This window comes from Pantherophis guttatus, chromosome 10 (assembly GCF_059756535.1).
Source record: "Pantherophis guttatus breed Tessera chromosome 10, ASM5975653v1, whole genome shotgun sequence".
NCBI classification, from domain to species: domain Eukaryota; kingdom Metazoa; phylum Chordata; class Lepidosauria; order Squamata; family Colubridae; genus Pantherophis; species Pantherophis guttatus.
This window is the reverse complement of record NC_142072.1, coordinates 23,998,480-24,023,244: the sequence shown is the minus strand read 5'-3', so window position 1 is coordinate 24,023,244 and position 24,765 is coordinate 23,998,480. Positions and strand designations below refer to the sequence as shown.

General features: G+C 44.4%; 1 protein-coding gene across 5 annotated transcripts in view; it reads left to right on the top strand.

Annotated features, from left to right (window-relative positions):
* COL9A2 (collagen type IX alpha 2 chain) overlaps positions 1-24,765 on the top strand; it is a 78,229-nt gene that overhangs the window by 36,509 nt on the left and 16,955 nt on the right. For all 5 annotated transcript variants that reach the window (XM_087876798.1, XM_034413367.2, XM_087876801.1 and 2 more), the window contains 13 exons: positions 1,203-1,256; positions 1,920-1,973; positions 2,639-2,692; positions 5,403-5,456; positions 6,489-6,542; positions 8,967-9,020; positions 9,142-9,195; positions 14,480-14,533; positions 16,449-16,493; positions 16,612-16,665; positions 20,694-20,747; positions 21,761-21,814; positions 24,508-24,579. In XM_087876798.1, coding sequence (XP_087732924.1) covers positions 1,203-1,256; positions 1,920-1,973; positions 2,639-2,692; positions 5,403-5,456; positions 6,489-6,542; positions 8,967-9,020; positions 9,142-9,195; positions 14,480-14,533; positions 16,449-16,493; positions 16,612-16,665; positions 20,694-20,747; positions 21,761-21,814; positions 24,508-24,579 — 711 coding nt within the window. The remainder of the gene's footprint in view (positions 1-1,202; positions 1,257-1,919; positions 1,974-2,638; positions 2,693-5,402; positions 5,457-6,488; positions 6,543-8,966; positions 9,021-9,141; positions 9,196-14,479; positions 14,534-16,448; positions 16,494-16,611; positions 16,666-20,693; positions 20,748-21,760; positions 21,815-24,507; positions 24,580-24,765) is intronic.

Genomic DNA, 24,765 nt, shown 5'->3' with positions numbered 1-24,765 from the left:
GATCTCCAGTGTTGAATCACCCACAACTTCTGGAGGCCAGAACTGATTCATGGTTCTAATTGAAAGGAAATGTCTCCTTAATTCTAGGTTGGTTCTCTCCTTGATTGGTTTCCATTTGTTGCTTTTTGTCCCGCCTTCAGGTGCTTTGGAGAATAGGTTGACCCCCCCCCCTCCACTTCTTTGTGGCAGTGCCTTAGATATTGCATCACTGCTATCATGTCTTCCCTTGTTGTGACCGAGGCCCACGTAGTGATTACCAAACACAATTCAGTCCTGAACAAACTTATTTTATTAAAACAGCTGAGAATTAATTCATTCTCAGCTTTAGTCCACAACAAATTCTTTAGCCTTATCACCAACCTTTGATGTCTTTGGCAACCTGCCAAAGGCTTTTCTTGGCAAAACCCCCACAAAGTTCAAGAGACGCTGACAAGAAGCATGGGAGTCAACGTTGCTTTTCTACAAAAAACCCAACGGCTCATTGCTGCTCTTTTAAGCCTTCTGGGAGGGGCCAATCATCTCCTGGCCTTACTCCCGAGTCGTCCTTTTTGCTTCAACTGCTCTTGCCTTCTGGCAGCTGTGTGCATGTGTGCACTAGGAACAGGCTCCTCCTATTCCTCTGCCTCTCTGCTGTCTGCCTCTGGAGGCTCCGGAGTCCGTGCATCGCTCCCAGGTGACCCTGGCCCCATCTCTGCCTCTGATGCAGAGCCCTCGTCCAGGCCTTCCCCAGACTCCAGGACTTGCCCATTGTCCTCCCCAGCCTCCTCACTGTCTGACTCCGCTGCCAGTTCCACAGGCTGCTGGCGGACCACAACACCCCTCATCCTTCTTTTCACTAGACTAGGCATACTCAATTCCTGCACAACTAACACAGCAGAAGGAAACCAGCACCCAGTGCAGCTTGAGCTGCAGAGGTGTTACGTGCACTTTTCCTTTTGTCCTTTTATGATGGTGATTGCTGACCCTGATGAATTGTACAAGTTCTGGATGTGTTTCTCTCCTCCTTTTATTTTCGTAAGAACTATAGGGAGGGTCTTGTTTGAGTCATTTTATAATTCTGGCCAGCACTCAATTTTTTTTTTTTGTCTGACTGTTGTCTTGGTTGTGTCTCTTCCTTCTGTTCCTCAAGGTTATTCCTTCTTCCCCTTACAAACGGTTGATTGACATTTGTTTTGAAAGTTTGATTCACTTTCCTTTTTTAGGGACACAGAGGTCGAGCAGGAGCCTCTGGAGAGCCTGGAAGACAAGGCCGGCTGGTGAGAATGGAGTTGCTTCATCCCTCCCTTCGTTTTTCTCTTTAACTGATTGAACGTTAGCTATGAAAGATTAAGGGGCTTTGTTCAAATCCTGTGCTGTTTCATCCCAAATGTTCTTGCCAACCAAGCCTGGTGGATGAGCATATAAGAAAGTCTCATCCAGGGCCACCAGGTTTGCCAGCTGAAAAACTCTCCATCATGTAGCCCAGTGGTCCTCAACTTTGCTTAGTTTAAGATGTGTGGACTTCAATTCCCAGAATTCCCCAGCCATCAATTCCGGGAACTGAAGTCCACACATCTTAAACTGACCAAAGTTGAGAAGCACTAATGTAGCCAACCCTGCCTGCCTGTTAAACTTTTGGGGTATGGGGTATGTTAGCTTTCCTTAAATTGGTGCCCTCTGGGTACTGAGCAGCTGGCACCCCCAAATTCGTTGCCAACAGAACCTCTGGCTCCATTTGACTGATAATTTAGAAGTGGCATAATTCTGACAATGTGTAGGGCACCAGGAAGATTTCCCAACCTGGAAACTTAACTTGGTGTGATTGGAGTTGACAGTTTAAACAAGCAGTCAGGCTGATTTCTAATTCTCTTGATTTAAAGCCCATCTCTAGATGTTTGTCCTTTCTACAGCTTTGATACTTGTCTCGTTTTATTTCCTAGGGTCCAAAGGGTGACGTGGGCCTGTCTGGAGAACAAGGCATTCAGGGTCCTCCTGTAATGTATTTAATTATTTCTACTTCTTAATCTCATTCCCTTTGCTCCAGAGATTTTATTACTCTTGTGTCATAGACCCTCCTATAGCCTTATTCTCTTTTTCCGGTCTCCCTCCAAGGCTTGAAAAGGAAAAACAAGAAATGGAACAAGTTGGAGATGTATTATTTTACTTTAGGAGCCTGGCAAGCAAGCATAATTATTCAACTTTCTGACAATTTCTAAGCTTCCATATCTGATCATCTAGACATGGTCATTACTTACAATAGAGGGCATCTCTCTACATTAGTAGGTACTGAGAGCTCATAAATCCATGTAATATATTTTTTATGATACCATATATCAGTGTTTCTCAAGATTGGTAACTTTAATGTGTGGATTTCGACTCCCAGAATTCCCCAGCCAGCCTGTTGATATTTTTTGATATTCCATCTCACAAGAGGACAAACGGGATCAAAGCAGGAGGGGCCACTGATGGGAAGAAGATTGGTGGAAGTCAGAATGATAGTCATGACCAATCCATCGGAGCCCTCTCCTTTTTTTACCCACATTGCACATTTTTAAATATCCCTTCAGTGACCGCTTCTGGGCCATGGATGATGATGATTTGTGTGACATGATCATCCCAGTTTGCAGATTACATAATCCAGTTTTGGTTTCTTTTTCAGGGCCCAGAAGGTCCCAGGGGGCATCCAGGAATGGCAGGACCAAAAGGAGAGATGGTAAGTGAATTAAACACTAGGGATTTGAGAGTTGATATTACAATAACCCCACACTGGTACCATGCGAGTTCTAGTCCTTCTTTAGGCCTGAAAGTCATGTGAGTGACTTTGGACTTGTTGTTCTCTCTCAACTCAACCTACCTCATACATTGTTGTTGTTGTTGTGGGGAAAGTAGGAGGAGGAAAGAATATTAGGTATGTGTCAGGGCTCAAAAAACCCAAGACACATGATTCTTCCAAGCAAATTTCTTAATTATTTCTTACCTATAGACAGAATCTTGCCAAACTAAAGCAAATTACTATTTCCGTAAGACATATATGCTGAGAGCTATTTGGAAGGAGCTATCTTCTCCCCTGATTTCAGTTGTACACATGTTTTAAGAATTCTCTGAATTAAAGTACATATTTGAACTCTTAGCTTTTTTACCTATACACCAAAGGTGATAGAAGTTGTCTTCACCTCTTCTGAATATCGTGTGTTGCCAGCTAATTTAGAATTTGTAGGATGGATACCAAAACTGGAGGATTTGAGGGGTTGTCACAGGAAAGAAGAGGTCGACTTATTCTCCAAAGCACCTGAAGGCAAGACAAGAAGCAATGGGTAGAAGCTTGTCAGAGGGAAAACCAACATCTAAGGAGAAACTTTCCGACAGCAAGAACTATTAATCAGTGGAACAGCTTGCCTTCCAGAGTTGTGGGTGCTCCATTGCTGGAGGTTTTCAAGAAAAGATTGGACAATCCTTTGTCCAGGATGGTATAAGGACTCCTGTCTTGTCCAGGCAGTTGGGTTAGAAGCCCTGCAAGGTCCCTCCCAGCAGTACGATTCTATGAGAATATTAAAAAGCCAAGACTGAAACAAATATCATCTTGTTTGTTTAAATTGTCAATAGAATAGAATAGAATAGAATAGAATAGAATAGAATAGAATAGAATAGAATAAAAATCTTTATTGGCCAAGTGTGATTGGACAGACAAGGAATTCGTCTTTGGTGCACACACTCTCAGTGTACATTCGTCAAGAATTCTAAGGTACAACACTTAATGATAGTCATAGGGTACAAATAAGCAATCAGGAAACAATATCAATATATATCATAAGAATACCAGCAACAAGGTTAAAGTCATACAGTCATAAATGGTAGGAGATGGGTGGTGGGAACGATGAGAAGATTAATAGTAGTGCAGACTTAGTAACTAGTTTGACAGTGTTGAGGGAATTATTTGTTTAGCAGAGTGATGGCATTCGGGAAAAAACTGTTCTTGTGTCTAGTTGTTCTGGTGTGCAGTGTTCTATAGCATCGTTTTGAGAGTAGGAGTTGAAACAGTTTATGTCCAGGATGCGAGGTGTCTGTCAATATTTCCACAGCCCTCTTTTTGACTCGTGCAGTATACAGGTCCTCAATGGAAGGCAGGTTGGTAGCCATTGTTTTTTCTGCAGTTCTAATCATCCTCTGAAGTCTGTGTCTGTCTTGTTGGGTTGCAGAACCAAACTAGACAGTTATAGAGGTGCAGATGACAGACTCAATAATTCGTCTCTAGAACTGGATCAGCAGCTCCTTGGGCAGTTTGAGCTTCCTGAGTTGGCACAGAAAAAACATTCTTTGTTGTTCTTTTTTGATGATGTTTTTGATGTTAGGTGTCCATTTTAGATCTTGTGATATGATGAAACCTAGAAACTTGAAGATCTCTACGGTTGATATTGTGTTGTCTAGTATTATAAGAGGTGGTAGTATGGGAGGGTTTCTCCTAAAGTCTACCACCATTTCTATGGCTTTGAGTGGGTTCAGTTCCAGATTGTTCCGGTCACACCACGATGCTAGTTGTTCAACCTCCCGTCTGTATGCGGATTCATCATTGTCTCGAATGAGACCAATCACTGTTGTGTCATCTGCGAACTTCAGTAGTTTAACAGATGGATCATTAAAAGATGCAGTTAAATTGTCCCTGTGAATTAGTTACAGCACCAGGGATCCCTCTTCCATTTAGAATTCAACTCACAAAGGGGTTGCTTTTATTGGGCATGTTTTATAGCCATTGCCACCTCTCTTCCCTCCTCCTCCCGCAGAGCTCCTCGGTTTAAGAATCAGTAAAGGAAGGTTGCAGATGAATGAGGATTAAATTTCTAGCAGACACTGGGTGCCTGCTATGACCAAAAAGGGAAATAATTATCTGATTGGGGTTAGAATTGGAAGTTTGTTATCTTACAGCTTACAAGAGGAAATATAAAGAGGCACTACCTTGTTTAAGCAGCTTCTCTTCCAAATCAATTAATTAAATGGCGTATAAGACACACCTTTTTACACCAAAAAAGAGGGTGAAAATATGGGTGCATCTTATACTCCGAATGTAGCCCCGCTCAGCCTCTCAAATGGAGGTTTCAGAGGCTGAAAAAAGCCTTAGAAACGAAGCGTCAAAAAAAAAAAAAGCCTCAGAAATGAAGCTTCAGAAAAAAAGCCTCCAAACAGAGCTTCAGGAAAAAAGCCTCAGAAACAGAGCTTCAGAGCCACCCATTGGGCTAGTCTTTGTTCCTTGAGCCTGACATTAACAAAAATGAAGACTAAGCAGTCTTAGATAAAATTCTGAGAAGTTTTTAGGGAAGATCCCTTCTGGATGGATGAGTTGCTGTGGAGTTGTCCATCCTCCCGGTTTGAAACTGATATTCAGCAAAGTGAGATTCCCCTTTCACTTTTTGTATGTTTTCTTTTTTTAGGGTCCTCAAGGTTACAAAGGCATGACTGGGAGCATTGGAGCTGTTGGTCCCCTGGTAATTTCTTTCTCTTTTATATTCATTTCTAATTTCTTCGTTAATCACCCAGCCTTATGGGGCTAGTAACGTTCAGGAATGAAAGCTCCCTCTCTGATTTTCCTGGGCAAAAGTCTTTGGATAAGGAGGAAAAAAAATAGCAAGATGTGACATTTCCAAAAGTGGTTCATCTACATTTTCCTATGTTCTGCCTGGCTTGACGTAAGGAGGTTGACTGCCAGGAAGAACTTCTTAGATGGATTCACAAGGGATGCTAAAGGTAGTTTTTGGTAATTTGTTCAAATTTGTGATCCTTGGAAGAGGAAAGGGAGGGGAAGGGAAGGGAAGGAATGAGGAAGAGTGGAAGAAGGAAGGAGAGGGAGGGAGGGAAGGAGGGAGGGGGGAAGGAAGGAAGGAAGGAACATGAATGGAAGAAAGGGGATGGGAGGGAAGGGAAGGGAAGGGAAAGGAAGGAAGGAAGGAATCCCTAATCCTTTCATGTTGGCATTTTGAATTTGGGGGTGATTCTGATCCCGAGAATTTCCATCCTAAAAACCCTTCTGTACCCACTTATAAAACCTGATGATCAACATTCCTTACATCCTGAAAATGTGATTCTTAAGAGAATATTGGATGCTTAAGCAATTTTAAGATTAAGGTAAAATTGGAGCAATGGATTTCTTGATCTGCAGCTCTCAAGGATACAGCACCTGAAATTAAGTGGCTGGGTCTCCAGTGCTACTCATGTCAGAATTTAAGAGTAATGGGGCTCTGGATTGCTCCCATTTTTCCTCACCTGGCAGCTTTTTCAAAGGCGCTGGGATTACTCTACTGAGGCCCCAGGAACCCCAGTTCCTGCATCATATGAAGCCCCAAAGAATCCACCTGTGCTTAACATTAGCCCAGACTGGTGTGTTATGCAAAGGTAGTCGCTGGTTTGCAATTAGCCCATTAATATGCATATTGAGTGGCTACAGCCAAGATGGATTTGCTCAGGCTAATCCTGTTGCATAAACACTTCTACTCATTACTTTCTCTGTAACCATGATTTAGGGTGAAGATGGTCCCAAGGGGCCCCCAGGACAAGTTGGAGAGAAGGGAGAAATTGTGAGTGATTTTATTTTTCTGAAGCATTGCATTAAATCTTTGAAAAGCGGAGTGCCATACCGAAAGCACCAATGGCACTGTACAGGGGGTCCTCGAATTGATCCAAAAAGGAATCTTATGACCCGGTTCTGAATTTCTGATGCTCCAACATTCACATAACCGAACTTCGGGTGCTCAGCAACATGGGCTCCTGTGAGATCGTTTACAATGTTGCACAGGCTGCATTTTAGGATCGTTTTAAGAAAAAACTGCCCCTTTTCAATTTTTGGCAAAACTGTGCCTATAGCAAACCATTGGTTTGCTTAATGACCACTGTGTTCACTTAACAACCACTGTGGCTGCTTTATGACTAATGCATTTGCTTAACCACCAACTGCAAAAACGGTCATAAAGTCAGGTTACTCATGTGATAACCCGTTACATTGTCATACGTTGTCTGTGAAGGACTACCTGTGTATATGTAATGCATTTGTTCCTTCTCCATTCCTGGGAGAGAAGAACTGAATAACTCCCACCACTCGGTGGATTAATCTATGTGGGTATTAGATGTGCCAATTCTACTTCCTCCTCCTTTCAAGGAACTTGCAGAAGAGTATTTCTGGAATATTCTTCTGCAAGTTCCTTGAAAGGAGGAGGAAGTAAAATTGGTGCATCTACCATGTTTTCCCGAAAATAAGACCCTTTTTAATATTTTTTTGAACCCTGAAATAAGCGCTTGGCGTTATTGCCATGCACTCAAAAGCCTAATTGGGCTTATTATCAGGGGAGGTCTTATTTTGGGGGAAACGGTAACACCCACACATATTAATCCACTGAATCCATCAGCTTTATTTACGTCAACAAGTTAACTCCAAAAATAAATAGAAAAGTTTTTCTTGCAGAAAAATATTTCTTGAATACTCTTCTGCAAGAAATAACTCTTCCCCATTTATTTTTGGAGTTACTTATTGAAGTAAATAAAGCTGAAAAATACGGTTGGAGTTTCAGAGCTGAGCCTTCTTCGACTTCCCAAGCTGCATCTACAGTCCTGGGATGTCTGAGTGGCCTCCCATCCAAGAATTAGCCCAGTCCAGACTTGCTTATATGTTCTGAAGCCTTGATTCATGAATCAACCTTTGGTTTTCTTAAAGCTCTGAACTTGGGAGATTAGTGTTCAGTTGATTTCCTGGACTTAGTACTTCTCACGTACTTGTTAGTACTTGTCAATGGTATAGTGCAGTGATGGCTAACCTTTTCCGGACTGAGTGCCCAAAGCGCATGCGTGCATTTACACATGTGTGCACCTGAACCTCTGTTAAGGATATTCTTGGCTCATAACCAATGTTGTAGGTTATTGAGCAGAGTACCCTTTGAGTAAACGCATGAAAAGCGACTGGGAGTGGTTGTGAACAATCACAGTCAACATACAAACACACTGAGTTGTTGTAGTCTTTTACTTTTAGAAAAAGTAAAGCAAAGTCCAAAAACAATCCAAGTCATACACAGATAAGATGAGAGTTAAAAGATCAATCCAGGGATATTTCAAGTACAAAGTCCTCTTACCAGTTGTAGTCATACACTATAAAACAGTTCTTCTTGAGTTTCAAAACAGGAACAAGTTCAATATCAAAATTCAATAAATAGTAGAAAACAACATGTAACTATGATCAAACAGTGATCATGCAGAGAGATCAGGTAGAGAGTTACAGCAAATAAACAGGGAAAATGGTGTAGTATTCACACAAGCCATAATCCTGACTTCCCTTAAGTACATTGGCTATAGAGCTTAGCCAATCAGGATACAGGATGATGCAATATAGTCTTAAAGCAATATAATATCTTTCTGACTGCAAACATACATTGTTGGTTTATATATTGCCTGACCAACTAGTTAGACAAATAACCATTTCCTAACACTCTCAAAATGCAATGTGCGTGTGGCCCCACAATTGTGCCCCGCCCCCACACATGTGTGCGCAGCCCCCTGCATGCCCCCTGTCCCTGCACATATACGCGCCCCCCCACATGCGCCCCACACGTGCCCAGTGCACATGCATGCACAGCCCCATGTATGTGCCCCGCCCCCCTGTGCATGTGCACATGTCCCCCTGCATGCGCCCATCCCACTGTGCATGCGCAGCAGAGACCCGAAGACAGCTGCCTGGTGAGAGGCACGCACACATATGTGGCAGAGCTCAACTGGGGCGATGGCTCATATGCCCACAGAGAGAGCGCTGCATGCCACCTCTGGCATGCGTGCCATAGGTTTGCCATCACGAGTATAGGGTTTCCTGCTTGAACAGGAGGTTGGAGGAGAAGACCGCCAAGGTTCCTTCCAATATGTTACTCTGTTATTCATGATAGTATATTGGTATGTTCTGTTATTTATAATGGTGTATTGGGTATGTATACCAATAACAGAGCCTTTCCTTTCCCCTTTTTGAGGGTCCCCGTGGTTTCAGTGGTGCTGAGGGCGAAATGGGCCCCAAAGGAACACGGGTGAGTACATTTTCTTTCCAGCCCAGCGAGATGTTGGGAATGATGACGGGAAGCTGGCTTACTTTTCCATTAGAGGTCAGAAATAATGCCCCACTCTTCTCCCCCCCACCACCACTTCTAGGGTCTTCCTGGGATTGATGGCAAAGATGGATTTCCTGGCGTTCCTGGGGTGAAGGTAAGAAGAGGCCCTCAAGAAGTGCAACATTTGGCTATTCATGATTGATCTCAAAAAGTGAGTGGAGTCCACAGCAGCACATCTGGATGGAGAGCCACCGTGACCATGTTGGTATGGGTGCTGTCTTGACTTTTTTGACCAACCCTTCCATCAGCCCACCATCACCTAGGGCAGTGATGGCTAACCTTTTTGTCGTCACATGCCGAAAGTGCCCGCCCTGCGCCCCGCACCCCCACACATGCGCACATAGCGCACCTCCCACCCCCCAGCCTGTTTTGGGCCTAGCAGGCCTCCCTGCAACCTCCTGGGACCAAAAACGGGCCATGGCCCGTTTTTGGTTCCAGGAGGTGCAGGGAGACCTGCTAGGCCCAAAACAAACTGGGGGAGGGGTGCGGTGACCCCCCATGGCCTGTTTTTTGTCCCAGGAGGCTGCAGAGAGGCCTGCTAGGCCCAAAACGGGCTGTGGGGGAGCGTGCCGCACCCCCTTGCACTCCCCCTGTCTCCCCCGCATGCACGTGTGGCCTGCCCCCCGCGCATGTGTGGCAGAGACCCCAAAATCATCTGGCCGGCGGGAGGCAAACGTGCATGCGAGGTGGAGCTGAGTTGGGGTGATGGCTCATGTGTCCGCAGAGAGGGCTCTGCATGCCACCTGTGGCACGCATGCCATAGGTTCGCCATCACGGACCTAAGGGAAAAATATCCAGAGATGAAATGAAGGAAGTCATTTTTTAGGGCCAGCAGAGCTGCAAGCTAAGAGTCTGGAGCAGATTTTGTTGTGTTCCTGTGATGGAGGGGGCCTCGATGGACCGTAACCTTATCTCTTTTACAATCTACTAGAACAAATGAACTTCACGAGCAGTTTACACTAAACTGTTTTTATTTACATAAAATAAAAGAAGGTCTATTCAAAAGGAATATTAGATGTCATTCTCTTTCTTAAGTGTCCTGTCAGCTCTCTGGTGCAATCGCTCTATGCGATTGGAGTTTGGGCTTTTCTTCCTCAGAAGGAAGAGGCTTTAGTGACTTCAGCTCTGCCTCTGATCCCGAAGCCCGACCTAACATGTCTGCTGTCAGACATCTCCTTTTATACTGTCACAGTGGCAGTTAGGGGAGGGCCTAGAAAAGCCCGGGAGATTCAAATCCAGGAGCTGCTCTCTGATTGGCTTATTTAATTGTCTAAGCCAAAGGCCATTAATAGGCACAGCAACTGTGAGGGAATTTTTCTCTCACAGTTCCCCTGAGCAGGGAGCCAGTCCCTGACCTGGGAAACACAGTTGTTCCCCCATAATATATCCCTGGAGAGGAAGAAGTCATTCTCTGGTCCAGTTTGATTCCTGATGACTTCAGGGAGTTGGTCACCTATGACGTTTTCTTGCAAATGATCCTGAAGTGGGTTGCCACACCATTCTCCTAAGATGCTTTACAACTTCCCATTATACTCCTGTAATCCTCCAGAAGTGTGACACTGCTAAGCTTTTTGAAATCAATCAGGAATAGCCAGATGTTGCCGTGACTGTGACATGTTTTAAATGTTTTAAGACTCATAAGGCAATGTAACTGCTAATTTAATGGAACTAATGTAACCATAACCTTATTAAAATTAATATTAACTGTAACTTGTTGCTTGTATCCTTATGATTTATATTGGTATTGATTAGTTCTTAGTATGATTTGATTGCTTATTTGTTCCCTATGACTATCTATCATTAAGTGTTGTACCTTATGATTCTTGATGAATGTATCTTTTCTTTTATGTACACTGAGAGCGTATGCACCAAGACAAATTCCTTGTGTGTCCAATCACACTTGGCCAATAAAATTCTATTCCTATTCCTATTCCTATTCCTATTCCTACTCTACTCTACTCTACTCTACTCTACTCTACTCTATATTTTTATGCTGAATACTGTAGGTGGCAAGAGAAGACGGGGGGGGGGGGCGGGGGTGTAATGGTGGAAGAAAGATAATTCTGGGCCAACATTTGTCTCGGGGTGCAGTTTGGCCTTTCTTTTTGCTTGGTCAATATTTCTATTAACACCTTGGTTGATGAGGTGGGTGGATAGTTTATTGATCTGCAGAGGAGATATGTTTGGTTGATTAGATTATACCTTAGACGCTAGAAATGGAATTTGATTCAAAACAGTGTTGATAGATGAAGGAAATGGGCTGTAAAGCACAGAATGAAGTCATGCACTTAGGAAACAGAAATCCAAATCCAATGGTGGGGGAAAAACTTGGAATTGTGGTTGATAATAAAACTGGGTTTGAGCCAGCAAGATGTGCTGTCCCACTCACTCACACATACATGTATGTATGGTTTAGAGGGTTTGTTGATGTTCCCCAGCAGTTCCCTTCACCCAGCCTCAGAACTGTCCCAAATAAATCCAGCCACAAGCAGGCCAAGGTTGGTCCACAAGGCAATGGCCAATAGTCCATAAAACAATGGAAAGTTGCTCCAACAAGTAAGTCCACAAACCAACTAAAATCCACCAGGCCAAACTGTGATACAGCCACAAGCGCTCACTTGGCAAAAGAAGTTCAGAGTCTCCAGGGCGCAAAGTCAAGCAGGAAGCACCAGAAACAAACACACACAGTCATAAATCAAACATCTTCCCAGTAATGCCTCCCACTGCCTGCCATGATAAATAGCTTTCTGGTGCAGCCCATCAAGACGGGCGGGCCTTCTCCCAAATAATCTGGCAGATCTCTGTTGCTCTTGTCTTTTCTCTGCCCTGCATGCTCTTGGATCCACCATGGAAGGCAACTCCTCCTCCTTTTCACTGACTGTCTGCCCCTGAAAGCTTTCCCCAGCCGAAGTCCCCCGTAAATCTCTTTCGGTTGGCTGTTCAGAGTCATTAATTAACCCAGTTCCTGATGTACCAGGAATGAGCTCATCCTCCCTTGAGCCGACCTCTGAGGAAGATTCTGAGGAGTCATCCAAGGGGGACATCACACAAGATGATGTGAGGGCAAAGAAGGGAAATGGAATTTTTAGCCTGCATCAACTGAGTATAATGTCCAAATAATGGAAGGAATCTATCCACATGACAGGTATTCTTCGACTTAAGACCACAACTGGGACTGGAACTTCTGTCACTAAGTGATGTGGTCCTTAAGTGAGTCACCACTTAACTGCACCCAATTTTTACAACCGTTAAAACGAACCTGGCTTCGCGCATTGTCTTTGCTTGTTAGAAGTCCCCTGGGAAGGTTTCAAATGGGGATCACATGACCCTGGAATGCTGCGATCAATGTAAATGCTTGCCGGTTTCCATGGGCCCAAAATGTTGATCATATGACTGTGACGATGCTGCAATGGTTGTAAGTGTGAGGACCAATTGTAAGTCATTTTTTTCAGCGCCACCATATCTTTGAACAGCCACTCAACAAATGGTTGTACACGGGGTGAATTCTACTTACCTTCCCAACCGGTTCAGAAGTGCGTGCGCGGACCCTCTGCACATGCACAGAGGGTAAAAAACAGGTTACTTCCTGGTTAAAACTTCCTGGTTAAAACCAGGAACTAACGATGACCGGGCAAGTGGGTGGAGCCTCACGCCACCATCGCTACCGGTTCTCCGCACCACCAGCCACTATCGCTACCAGTTCTCTGAACCACCGGCCACCATCGCTACCAGTTCTCCAAACCACCGGCCGCTATCGCTACCAGTTCTCTGAATCACCGGCCGCCATTGCTAGCAGTTCTCCAAACCCCCGGCCACCATCGCTACTGGTTCTCTGAATCACCGGCCGCCATCGCTAGCAGTTCTCCAAACCACCGGCCACTATCGCTACCAGTTCTCTGAATCACCGGCCACCATCGCTAGCAGTTCTCCAAACCACCGGCCACCATCGCTACCGGTTCTCCAAACCACCGGCCGCTATCGCTACCAGTTCTCTGAATCATCGACCACCATTGCTACTGGTTCTCCAAACCACCGGCCACCATCGCTACCGGTTCTCCAAACCACCGGCCGCTATTGCTACCAGTTCTCCAAACCACCGGCCACCATCGCTACCGGTTCTCCAAACCACCGGCCGCTATTGCTACCAGTTCTCTGAATCACCGGCCGCCATCGCTAGCAGTTCTCCAAACCACCGGCCACCATCGCTACCGGTTCTCCAAACCACCGGCCGCTATCGCTACCAGTTCTCTGAATCATCGGCCGCCATCGCTAGCAGTTCTCCAAACCACCGGCTGTCATTGCTACCAGTTCTCTGAATCACCGGCCACCATCGCTAGTAGTTCTCCAAACCACCGGCCACCATCGCTACCAGTTCTCCAAACCACCGGCCGCTATCGCTACCAGTTCTCTGAATAATCGGCTACCATCGCTACCGGTTCTCCAAACCACCGGCCGTCATCGCTACCAGTTCTCTGAATCACCGGCCGCCATCGCTAGCAGTTCTCCAAACCACCGGCCACCATCGCTACCAGTTCTCTGAATCATCGGCCGCCATCACTAGCAGTTCTCCAAACCACCGGCCACCATCGCTACCGGTTCTCCAAACCACCGGCCGCTATCGCTACCAGTTCTCTGAATCATCGGCCGCCATCGCTACCAGTTCTCTGAATCATCAGCCGCCATCGCTACCAGTTCTTCAAACCACCGGCCACCATCGCTACTGGTTCTCTGAACCACCGGCCGTCATCGCTACCGGTTTGGCTGAACCGGTGCGAACCGGGCGCATTTCACCCCTGGTTGTACATTAAGGACTACCTGCGTTCTGCTTTAGTCAGGCTGGGATATTCCGTTTCAAATTTAGTTTCATTAAGTTCTTTCTGTTTTAAAGGAAGGAAACAAAGCATCCCATCCATCTGGTAGCTAATACAGGGAGTCCTCGACTTACGCCCGCAACCAAGCCCCAAATTCTCACCACTCAGCAAGACGGTTGTTAAGTGAGTTTTGTCCCATTTTACAACCTTTCTTGCCACGGTGGTCGAGTGAATCACCACTGTTTTTAAGTTAGCACCATGATGGTTAAGTGAATCTAGCTGCCCCATTGATTTTTTACTTGTCAGAAGGTGACAAAAAGGGATGACGTAACCCCGGGGACATTGCAACCGTCACAAATACGAATCAGTGGCCAAGTGTCCGAATTTTGATCACGTGATGTGGGGATGCTGCACGGGTCTTAAGTGTGAAAAAGAAGTCACTTTTTACTGCCGTTGTAACTTTGAATGGTCACTAAATGAATGGTTGTAGATAGAGAACTACCTGTACTTGCCGTTCTCTTTGCATCTTTCCTAATTTCCTTATTCCTTCTCTTTTTTGCCATATAGGGAAGTGTGGGTCAACCAGGCCTTCCAGGGCCTTTGGGACACAGAGGAGTGGCTGTAAGTATTGGGTTGTTCCAAAACAGAACAAATTAGGTTCCATCATCACCCAAAACTAAACTTGCATTCTGCCAACGTTTCAAATCAAACACCTGCTGCTTGGTTTTCCTCCAAGCCCCCCCCACACACACACTCACAAAAACACCCCCAGCCCAAACTCCCAACAACCCTGGAAGCCGCCTTTGAAAGGAAATCACCAGATTTTGTTTTTGGTTTTTGTTAAAAACGGGCTGGTACTTGCCCAAATTGTAATTGCTGTAAATGGGAACTCTAATGGAAAATTATGTATTATGGACAGGTTCAGGAAACCTTTTCCCAAAAAGGACAGGAATTGCTACAGAAATGGGCTCCTTCCAATAGAACAAGAGAGTCACTCGTGTTCAGAGAAATAATTGTGTCTGTAATTATTGCCGAATTTCAAAAAGTGGCTTATTTTCCTAGGCTGGCAAGAGCTTCTAAAACGATGCCAGGGCATTGTGAGAGGACAGTTGGTGGAGTAATTAAAGACACTGGAATTAAAAAAAAAAAACCTTCTGTCTTAGACATGGAAACCACACAGATGACCTTCGGCCAGCTCCTCCCTCTCTCTCTCACCCCTGGAAGGGAAAAAGACTTTCTGAAAATGTTGCTAAGAAAACGACAGGACTTTGTTCTTGTAGACCAAGGGTGTCATACCTTGGCAACTTTAAGCCTTAGGGACTTCAATTTCCAGAATTCCCCAGGTAGCCAGGGGAAAATCTGGGACTTGAAGTCCATAAGTCTTAAAAGTTGCTATGGTTGGACACCCCAATGTAGACAGCAAAAGTCAAGATTGACTTGAAGGCAATGACAGCCAGTTTGACGTAGTGATGGTGATCCTGGACTAGAAATCAGGAGACCGTAAAGTCTTCTGCCTTAGGCCCAAAGCCAGTTGGGTGTCCTCAAGCCAATCACCCTCTCTCAGTCCCAGGAAGGAAATAATGGCAAACTGCTTTGAAAATCTTGCCAAGAAAACTTCAGGGACTTGTCCAGGTAGTTACCTGGAGTCAAGTCTGGCTTGAAGTGAGCTTCCCATCTGATGCCATTTTGCAACAGTGCCCCACTCTCAAAAGAAAATGATTCCGGAGCTTACAATTGGCTTCTCTGCAACCAGATCATTGAAGGAATCATCCTATAGGAAGACTTGTGTAGACCAGGAGTCTGCAACCTTAAACACTCAAAGAGCTATTTGGACCCGTTTCCCACAGAAAAGAAAACTTCGGGAGCCACAAAACCCTACCCATTCCTGACTATTTTTTGAGCGGCACAAAACTAGCATATGTAGTTGAATTAAATGTTCAGTTTTCTTCTGAAACTTTTCTTTTCTTTGATTTATCCATGGTTGGCCTACCGGGGTTGAAAAGCTGAATAAATCATGTGTCGGCAGGTATCGCACATTGGTGGTTGTGACGCATATTTTGAGTGACAGGGAGCCGCAGCAGAGGGGTGAAAGAGCCACATGCGGCTCCAGAGCCGCAGGTTGCTGACCTCCTGATGTAGACCAAATAAATTGGATTTTTCCAAATTATGGAAGGACATAATTAAGGGGGGGGGACATGATAGCAGTATTCCAGTATTTAAGAAGTTGCCACAAAGAGGAGGGGGTCAATTTATTATCCAAAGCACCAGAGGGCAAGACAAAGAAACAATGGTTGGAAACAAATCAAAGAGAGAAGCAACCTGGAATTAAGGAGAAACTTCCCAACAGTGAGGACAATTAACCAGTGGAGCAGCTTGTTGTGGGTGCTTCATCATTGGAGGTTTTTAAGAAGAGACTGGACAGTCCCTTGTCTGAAATGATACAGGGTGTCCTGTTTGAGCAGGGGGCTGGACTAGAAGACCTCCAAGGTCCCTTCCAGCTCTATTCGAATTCTGATATTTTCTTCTCTTCCCAAAGGGTTTGCCAGGCACTCCTGGGAGCAAAGGTGGTCCTGGAGAGAAGGTATGGATTTAGGCCTCTTCCTCTCCTTGTTACTTGAATTATTTTATTTTACCTCTTCCATGCACTCCTGATGAATGGGGAACGGATGATGTGCATTTTCTTCTTAATGTCTTCCTAGGGCGAACCAGGAACCCGCGGCCCGTCAGGTTTACCTGGGCCATCTGGAAAAATTGTAAGTAAAAGAGACTGTAAGGATTGCCTCTCCTTCCAACTTAAGAAAGTAAAAACTCTTGAAACGTAGTATTTCAAAAGGACCCTTTTATTAAGTAGAAGTGACAGCAATCGATTCAACGCAAGATCTGAATACCCTTAGGCAAGACAAGTAGGATTAAAGCAGTAGAGACCCCTCCCTTTAGCCAGAATGCAGATTTTAACCAATACACAAGTGTGAAGATGTTTTCTTTACCAGCTGCCCTGAGAACCCGGATATGTATGTATTCACATTGTTTCTCCTTTCTTCTTTAAAGAGAAACAGCCCACATGGCTATCATAAACATTCCTCCACGTTAAGGGGATCTCAGGGCTCTTTGGCGCCAGGATATAGATTGTAAAATATCTGTTGACACAGGCAATGTTAGTAAATCGAATCCAAGTCTCCCCCTTCTCCCAATTGAATGGCAGTATCACTTTTAGGGATCTGACAAGAGACTTTCCATCTCTTTCTTTCTTCTATCAACCGCGTTTCGAGAGCATTGGGAAAAAAACCTTTTCATCACCTTTCTTGTTTCTTACATCTTCCCCTCCTTTTTTTTTTTTTTTTTGCATTATTCATCTTTTTCTTTTTTTTTTTTTAACCAAGATGATTCCCAAAACAGTTCATTTCTATTTGGTTTGTCCCTCCATCTCACTGTTTCCAGGTTTCAGCTCAAGGTCATGGTTGTGTCTGTTGTGGTAGTTCAGAGGCCCCCGCAGAAGGAGAAGTGGGCCCCAAGCCGAAATCTCGAGCTTCCTGCCTTTTCAGAGGGCATCACCCATGTCTGCCATAAAACTTTGGGGAAGCCAGAGGGCTCTGGTGTTCTGAAGCTCTTGAACTGATCAAAATCATGTTCCCATAGGGAAATTGAAGCTTGCTGCTTACTTAGATGGATCTGCAAGGCAAAAGCATTCTGCTTTTTTTTTCCATATCTATATATATATAAAAGCGAAAACCACTCATGCGTTAATCACGAAATCTCCAGAACCGTAGAGCCTACAAACTTGAAATTTGTCACGTATGTTCCTCTTGGCTTCTAGGTGCTCACTAAGAAATGATTTTTTTGAAATGACCATCAGAGCATTACTATTCCCTATATTATTATTATTAACACGCTCTGAAGCTAAGGAGTTCTACTCCCCCTCCCTACCTCAAAAAAAATCTGTTCCAAATGCAAAACACAAGCAGAGGAGAGGAGTTTCATTTTCAGTTTTACTTTCACAGCAGCAAGCAGCTTTACTACAGAACAGTTGAGCTGAGCCATGCCTAGCTTCCTTCCTGTCTCCTTCTTGCTCACACAGCAAATACTGTTTGAGTTTTCAAACACCCCTCCACTCTCTCACACACTGACAGAATGCTAGCCGGATGAATACCGATGGATGCTGCGGGCTGGGACATTCTACTCCCCCTCCGTCTGTTCCAACTGCCAGTTGCATTATATTAACGCACTCTGATGCTATGGAGTTACACATTCTACATTATGTTTCAGGCTGCAAGTGTCAATTTATCAAGCCCGAGCACATAGTTTCGTAGCGAAGCATGGGCATCCAGCTAATTGCAAATTATTTTGTCTAAGTAGGAAAAAAGTAAAGTCAAAAAAAGGAAAAAAAAACACAGAAGTTCAGACAGGCTGGCTAAGAGGGTAGAAGGTCTCTTTAGTAATAAGTATAAGTGATCTGCCATTACTTTCATTCAGGCTTTTTTTAAAAAAATTCCTAATACAGGTAGTCCTTGATTTACACCCACAATTGAGCCCAAAATTTCTGTTGCTACAGTAAGTGAGACAGTTGTTAAATGAATTTTGCCCCGTTTTACGACCTTTCTTGCCACTGTTGTTAAGTGAATCACTGCCGTTGTTCAATCAGTTGTACCTGAATCCGGCTTCCCCATTGACTTTGTCAGAAGGTCACAAAAACTGATCACGTGACCTCAGGATGCAGCAACGCGTCATAAATAGGAACCAGTTGCCCAGCATCTGAATTTGGATCATGTGACTACAGGGATGTTGCAATGTTGTAAGTGTGAAAAACGGGTCATAAGTCACTTTTTTCATTGCCATTGTAGCTTCAAACAGTCACCAAATGAACTATTGTAAGTCAAAGGCTACATGTATATTATTTTATTATAATAATATAATACAATACAGTGTTATGATTGATAATAATATTATTATGATTGGTCACATAGCCAGATATTTAGACCAGGGGTGAAATCTAAAAATTTTCCCTACCGGTTCTGTGGGCGTGGCTTGGGGGGTACGGCAGGGGAAGGATACTGCAAAATCCCCATTCCCACCCCACTCCAGGGGAAGGATACTGAAAAAACCCCATTCCTTCCCCACTCCTGGGGGAAGGATATTGCAAAATCCCCATTACCTCCCCACTCCTGGGGGAAGGGTATTGCAAAATCTCCATTCCCACCATACTCCTGGGGGAAGGATACTGCAAAATCCCCATTCCCTCCCCACTCCTGGGGGAAGGATTCTGCAAAATCTCCATTCCCACCCCACTCTGGGGTCAGCCAGAGGTGGCATTTGACGGTTCTCCGAACTACTCAAAACTTCTGCTGCCAGTTCGCCAGAACCTGTCAGAACCTGCTGGATTTTACCCCTGGTTTAGACTGGATTTACCTTTTTTATCCACTGCTTAGAGAGGGCTGTAAAGCACCGTGAAGCGGTATATAAGTTGCAAAATAATTGCTATCATTGAGTCTTTCAGGAGGAGGAAGAGGAGGAGGGGGCAGGGGTAGGAGGAGGGGTAGAAGGATTTTTAACACAGCTTCTTTTTCTAGTGGATTCTACAACCTGGTGGTGTCTCCTTAAGAACTATAAGAGCAAGCCGCGTTATTTCAAGCGCATAACCTCTGCAGTGTGGAATTCCCCACCTTTCCAAAGGGGCAAATCTGTATCTTCTGCCTTCAAGAGGTTCTGATGCCTGTTCAGTCTAATGTGTGTCTGGTTATGTTTGTCAAAGGAGAAAATGAGTTGCTTTTTAATAGTGTTGTACACTCTTTCTTTTATCCATATTAATAAATATTATACATACATACATACATACATACACACATTGTGTATATATATGTGTGTGTGTGTGTGTGTGTGTGTGTGTTTTCTCAGGTTTTCGCGGGTGTTTGTATGTAGGTCTTTGGTTATTCGGGTCTTCTCCCACGTAAAATTGGAAGTGTCTTGGCAACGTTTCGACGAAGTCTCATTCGTCATCTTCAGGCTGGTGTTCTCGGCTTCATGCTTCCAATGCGATCTCACATTGCTCCTGTAAGCACGAAGCCGAGAACACCAGCCTGAAGATGACGAATGAGACTTTGTCAAAACGTCGCCAAGACACTTCCAATTTTACGTGGGAGAAGACCCGAATAACCAAAGTTTGCAGCCATAGCTCAGTGAAATCACATCCACTATCCTAGGCTTCTTCAAACAGCAAGCAAGCATAGGCAGCAAAATGCTTGCTTGCTGTCTGAAGAAGCCTAGGACAGTGGATGTGATTTCACTGAGCTATGGCTGCAAACTTGAACTAGCCAGATCATTTAGCCCAAGCCAGCTAAATGTTTACTTTCTGAAGACATCTTCGTGTCATCTTTCTTGTCTATAAACATAGATATAAAGGAATTCAAGAAAAGTTTATATAAAAAAATAAATAAAGGCATTCAAGAAATAATTATTGGAGTTTGGTCAATTCCCTGGCTGGGGAAGAAAGTGCCAGGCTCCCCCTGGCATTCGCTGGTTGTTTCAACCCCCCCCCCCAAAAAAAAGGATGGCTGTGATGCCTGCACTCCCAGTCGCTGCCAGAAGGGGGAAGCATTGCCCTATGAAATAATACAAGCCAGCCAGCAAAGACCGCCAGCTGTGCTGAGCTGAACAAATCCTATGTAAATAACTTTGAATTACTTTCATAGCATGCGTGTTTTTCTTTGATCCCGTATTTCTCTTGCCACAGGTTTTTGCAGCAAAAGGCTACATATTTTTTTCTTTTGTTCTTCATCGCCTCTTTTAGGGAGAGCCGGGTCCACCGGGAGCAGTGGGTCTTCGAGGCATTGCTGGTGTGAAAGTGAGTCTGCAAAGAATCGTAGGCTTACAGTACTTACAACTCTACCGTTCTAATATTCCAAAATTTCCCCTGCGAGGTGAAGACTTTCTTCCATCAAATATGTGGGTGATAGAGGGCGGATTTCAGTTGTCTGTTTAATTTTCCAGAAAAGTTTGATTTTTTTTCTAAGACTTTTGTGAGGGGTCCCATCCTCTCCTCTTAAGATACAGTGTTCTTCTTGGAAATCCTGATCTTCTATTCAGGCTAGAGTTACTGTGAGTTACAATGGTCCTTCAAGGACGGAATGGCAATTTTTGGCCTCTCTCATCTTGGCTCATGTTGGCTGGGGCTTCTGGAAGGTGTAGTTCCACCCTTAGATTCCTGAACCCCTGTTTTATGTGGAAAACTGAGATTGAATGGCGAATTGGACCTCCTGATTCAGTCTTTCAAGGTAGACTCAACTAGGAAGTCACGCCTGTTAATAACTAATTTTATTGCCAAGTTATAGAAAGAGAACCTTGCAAGCAGTGGTGAAATCCATTTTTTTTTACTACCGGTTCTGTGGGCGTGGCTTGGTGGGCGTGGTGTGTGGCTTGGTGGGCGTGGCAGGGGAAGGATACTGCAAAATCTCCATTCCTCCCCACTCCTCAGGGAAGGATATTGCAAAATCCCCATTCCCACCCCACTCCTGGGGAAAAGGACACTGCAAAATCTGCATTCCCACCCCACTTTGAGGCCAGCCAGAGGCAGTATTTGCCGGTTCTCCGAACTGCTCAAAATTTCCACTACCGGTTCTCCAGAACCTGTCAGAACCTGCTGGATTTCATCTCTGCTTGCAAGGCTGAATATGGTTCTCCCTCTGTCTTTGAGAGCAAAGGAGGGGGTTGTCTGAATCACTTACTCAGATTGCAGTTCTAGCCCATATTCAGATTTTTCCTTATCTGACTGTTGTCTTGGTTGCAGCTCTTCCTCTTATTCCTCAAGGTTATTCCTTCTGCCCATGACCACCTGACCTTCCATCTTCTCTTTTGCAGGGAGATCGGGGCGAGAGGGGGTCTACGGGACCTCCAGGTCCACAGGGAAAAGTGGTGAGTATATGAACCCTTGGATCCGAACAGGTCCCCTTTTCTTCCTGCCAAGAAGGAAACAGAGATCCTTGGAAAGCTCAACTCCTTAAGCAATCAGATGGACATTTTTTCTTTGACTTTTCTTTTTACCATGGATGAAATATTTTTTGTAAATAAGGTGGATACAGCGTATGTCAATCATCAGTGCCAAATTGCCTGATAGTAAGGTAAAGGGACGTGGTGGCTCAGTGGCTAAGACGCTGACTTGTCGATCAAAAGGTCGTCAGTTCATTGGTTTGAATCCCTAGTGCCGCGTAATGGAATGAGTTCCCATTACTTGTCCCAGCTTCTCCCAACCTAGCAGTTCGAAAGCACGTAAAAAATGCAAGTAGAAAAATAGGGACCACCTTTGATGGGAAGGTAATAGTGCTCTGTGCGCCTTCGGCATTGAGTTATGCCGGCCAGATGACCACGGAGACGTCTACAGACAGCACTGGCTCTTTGGCTTTGAAACGGAGATGAGCACCACCTCCTAGAGTTGGGAATGACTAGCACATATATGTGAGGGGAACCTTTACCTTTACCTAAGTTATAGGTAAAGATTCCCCCACACATGCATGCTAGTCATTTCCGACTCTAGGGGGCGATGCTCATCTCCGTTTCAAACCCAAGAGCCAGCGCTGTCCGAAGACGTCTCCGTGGTCATCTGGCCGGCATGACTCAATGCCAAAGGCGCACGGAACACTGTTCCCTTCCCACCAAAGGTGGTCCCTATTTTTCTACTTGCATTTTTTACGTGCTTTCGAACTGCTAGGTTGGCAGGAGCTGGGACAAGTAACGGGAGCTCACTCCGTTACGCGGCACACTAGGGATTCAAACTGCTGAACTGCCAACCTCCTGATCGACAGTATTGCCTGATAGTAGGGTCAGCTATATTTAAGGCAAGAACACTTAGCTTGCTAATTGTTTAGCTTTCTCTAACCCTATGAAAAGAGCCTGTTTTCTGTAGTGGTGAAGGCATCAGGTCAGAAACTGGGAGTCTGTGAGTTCTAGTTCCACCTTAGACACATACAGTACCTAGCTGGGTGACCTTGGGCACGCCACTCACTTTCTCTCAGCCTTAGGAGAAAGACAATGGCAAACCAATTCTGAAAGTCCTTGCCAAGTAAACTATGGAAACATGTCCAATCTCCCCAAAACTGGACACAACTGAATGGAACAAAAATTTAATCATCTTACTCTTGGAGGACACCCTTATATTTAGAAAAAATGAAACCAGCCATGACCAGTGGTTAATGCAAAGATTCATATTGAATTTAATGCATTTAATCTAATGAATTTAGATCCTTTACATCAAACAAGGGCCTGATGGCTCAGCAGACTGATAGCATTGTGATTAACACCAGCTGTCTGCAATTACTGTAAGTTCAAATCTCACCAGGCTCAAGGTTGACTCAGCCTTCCACCCTTTCTAAGGTAGGTAAATTGAGAACCCAGTTTGTGGGGGCAATAAGCTGACTTTGTATAAAATATACAAAAGAATGAAGGCTATTGCTTAACGCATTGTAAGCCGCCCTGAGTCCCCGAGAAGGGTGGCATATAAATCATTTTTTTTTTTTAAAAGAAAAAAATCAAGATGCAAAACAGAGGGGCTACTGGCCACGTCGGACTTCAGAGCTATCTCCCCCACCCTCAATTTATGGCTTTAACATGTATCCACCAGGCAGGGTAGAAGTTATTGCTGTTTAATTAACAACACTTTGCTTTTATGAATTGTATATCTTTCAGACAGCCAGTGAAAGTAGCTAAGCTATATCGCATAAAATCTTTGCCAGCTATTCTTTCGTGGCCCGCAGATACAGTAAAACTTTGATTTTATGGCCCAACTGGGAGGGAAGGATGCATTAAATCCAAATACACACAATCTACAGACATTATCTGGACTGATTCACCAAAATTTGTTCTTTGGCAAATTCAATTTATTTATTTATTTATTGGTTCGATTTATATGCCGCCCTTCTCCGGAGACTCAGGGCGGCTTACAATGCGTTAAGCAATAGTCTTCATACTTTTGTATATACCTGCTTAGTAGGGCTTTCGTCCCCTCCTAAGTGGTGTTCTTTTTTTATACAAAGTCAGCTTATTGCCCCCACAAACAGGGTCCTCATTTTACCTACCTTGGAAGGATGGAAGGCTGAGTCAACCTTGAGCCTGGTGAGATTTGAACTCGCAGTAATTGCAGGCAGCTGGCAGCTAAGTGCTACTTAACAGCACTTTAGTCCACTGCACCACCAAGGCTCTTGTTTTTGTCCCTTCCATCCTATTCCATCCCCTCAAAACCTATTGAGAGGGGTCCCTTGGCGCTCTCTGAGCTTAGTTATTTCCTTGCAGAAGTTTCATTACCCAAACTAGGTAAGATTATCAGTTCTAGAAGGGAGTGGGGTTTGCTCTCTATATACAAGTGCACTGATAATGTTACCTAGTTGGGTCATGAAATGCCTGCAAGAAAACAGGCAAGCTCAGAGTGCACCAAGGATTCCTCATTTCAACCCTGAACTATAAATATTCTCCTTTATTGATTAAAGCCCATTAAGTGAAAAATTCAGTCTTTATTGTAGGAGCAAGAGACTGCTTGGGTATCTGTATCTGTCTTTGTTCTTGTCTTCTTTTTTTTTGCCTCCATTTTCCTTTTCCTTTTTTCTCTTCCCTTTCAGGGCCCTAAAGGAGACCAGGGGACCCCTGGAATTCCAGGGCCACAGGGACTCCCAGGAGTTAAAGGCAGCAAGGTAATATTTTGATCTTCCTGACTTGAAGTCAAAATTCTGTGATCAGCAATGGTCAATTTAAAAGCTCTGATTAAAAAAAAAGAACACTCTGCAAGATTTTTGTCTTTGCAATCCCCATTTTAAGGATAGCCATAGGGTACAAATAAGCAATCAAATCATATTAGGAAACAGTCAATATAAATTGTA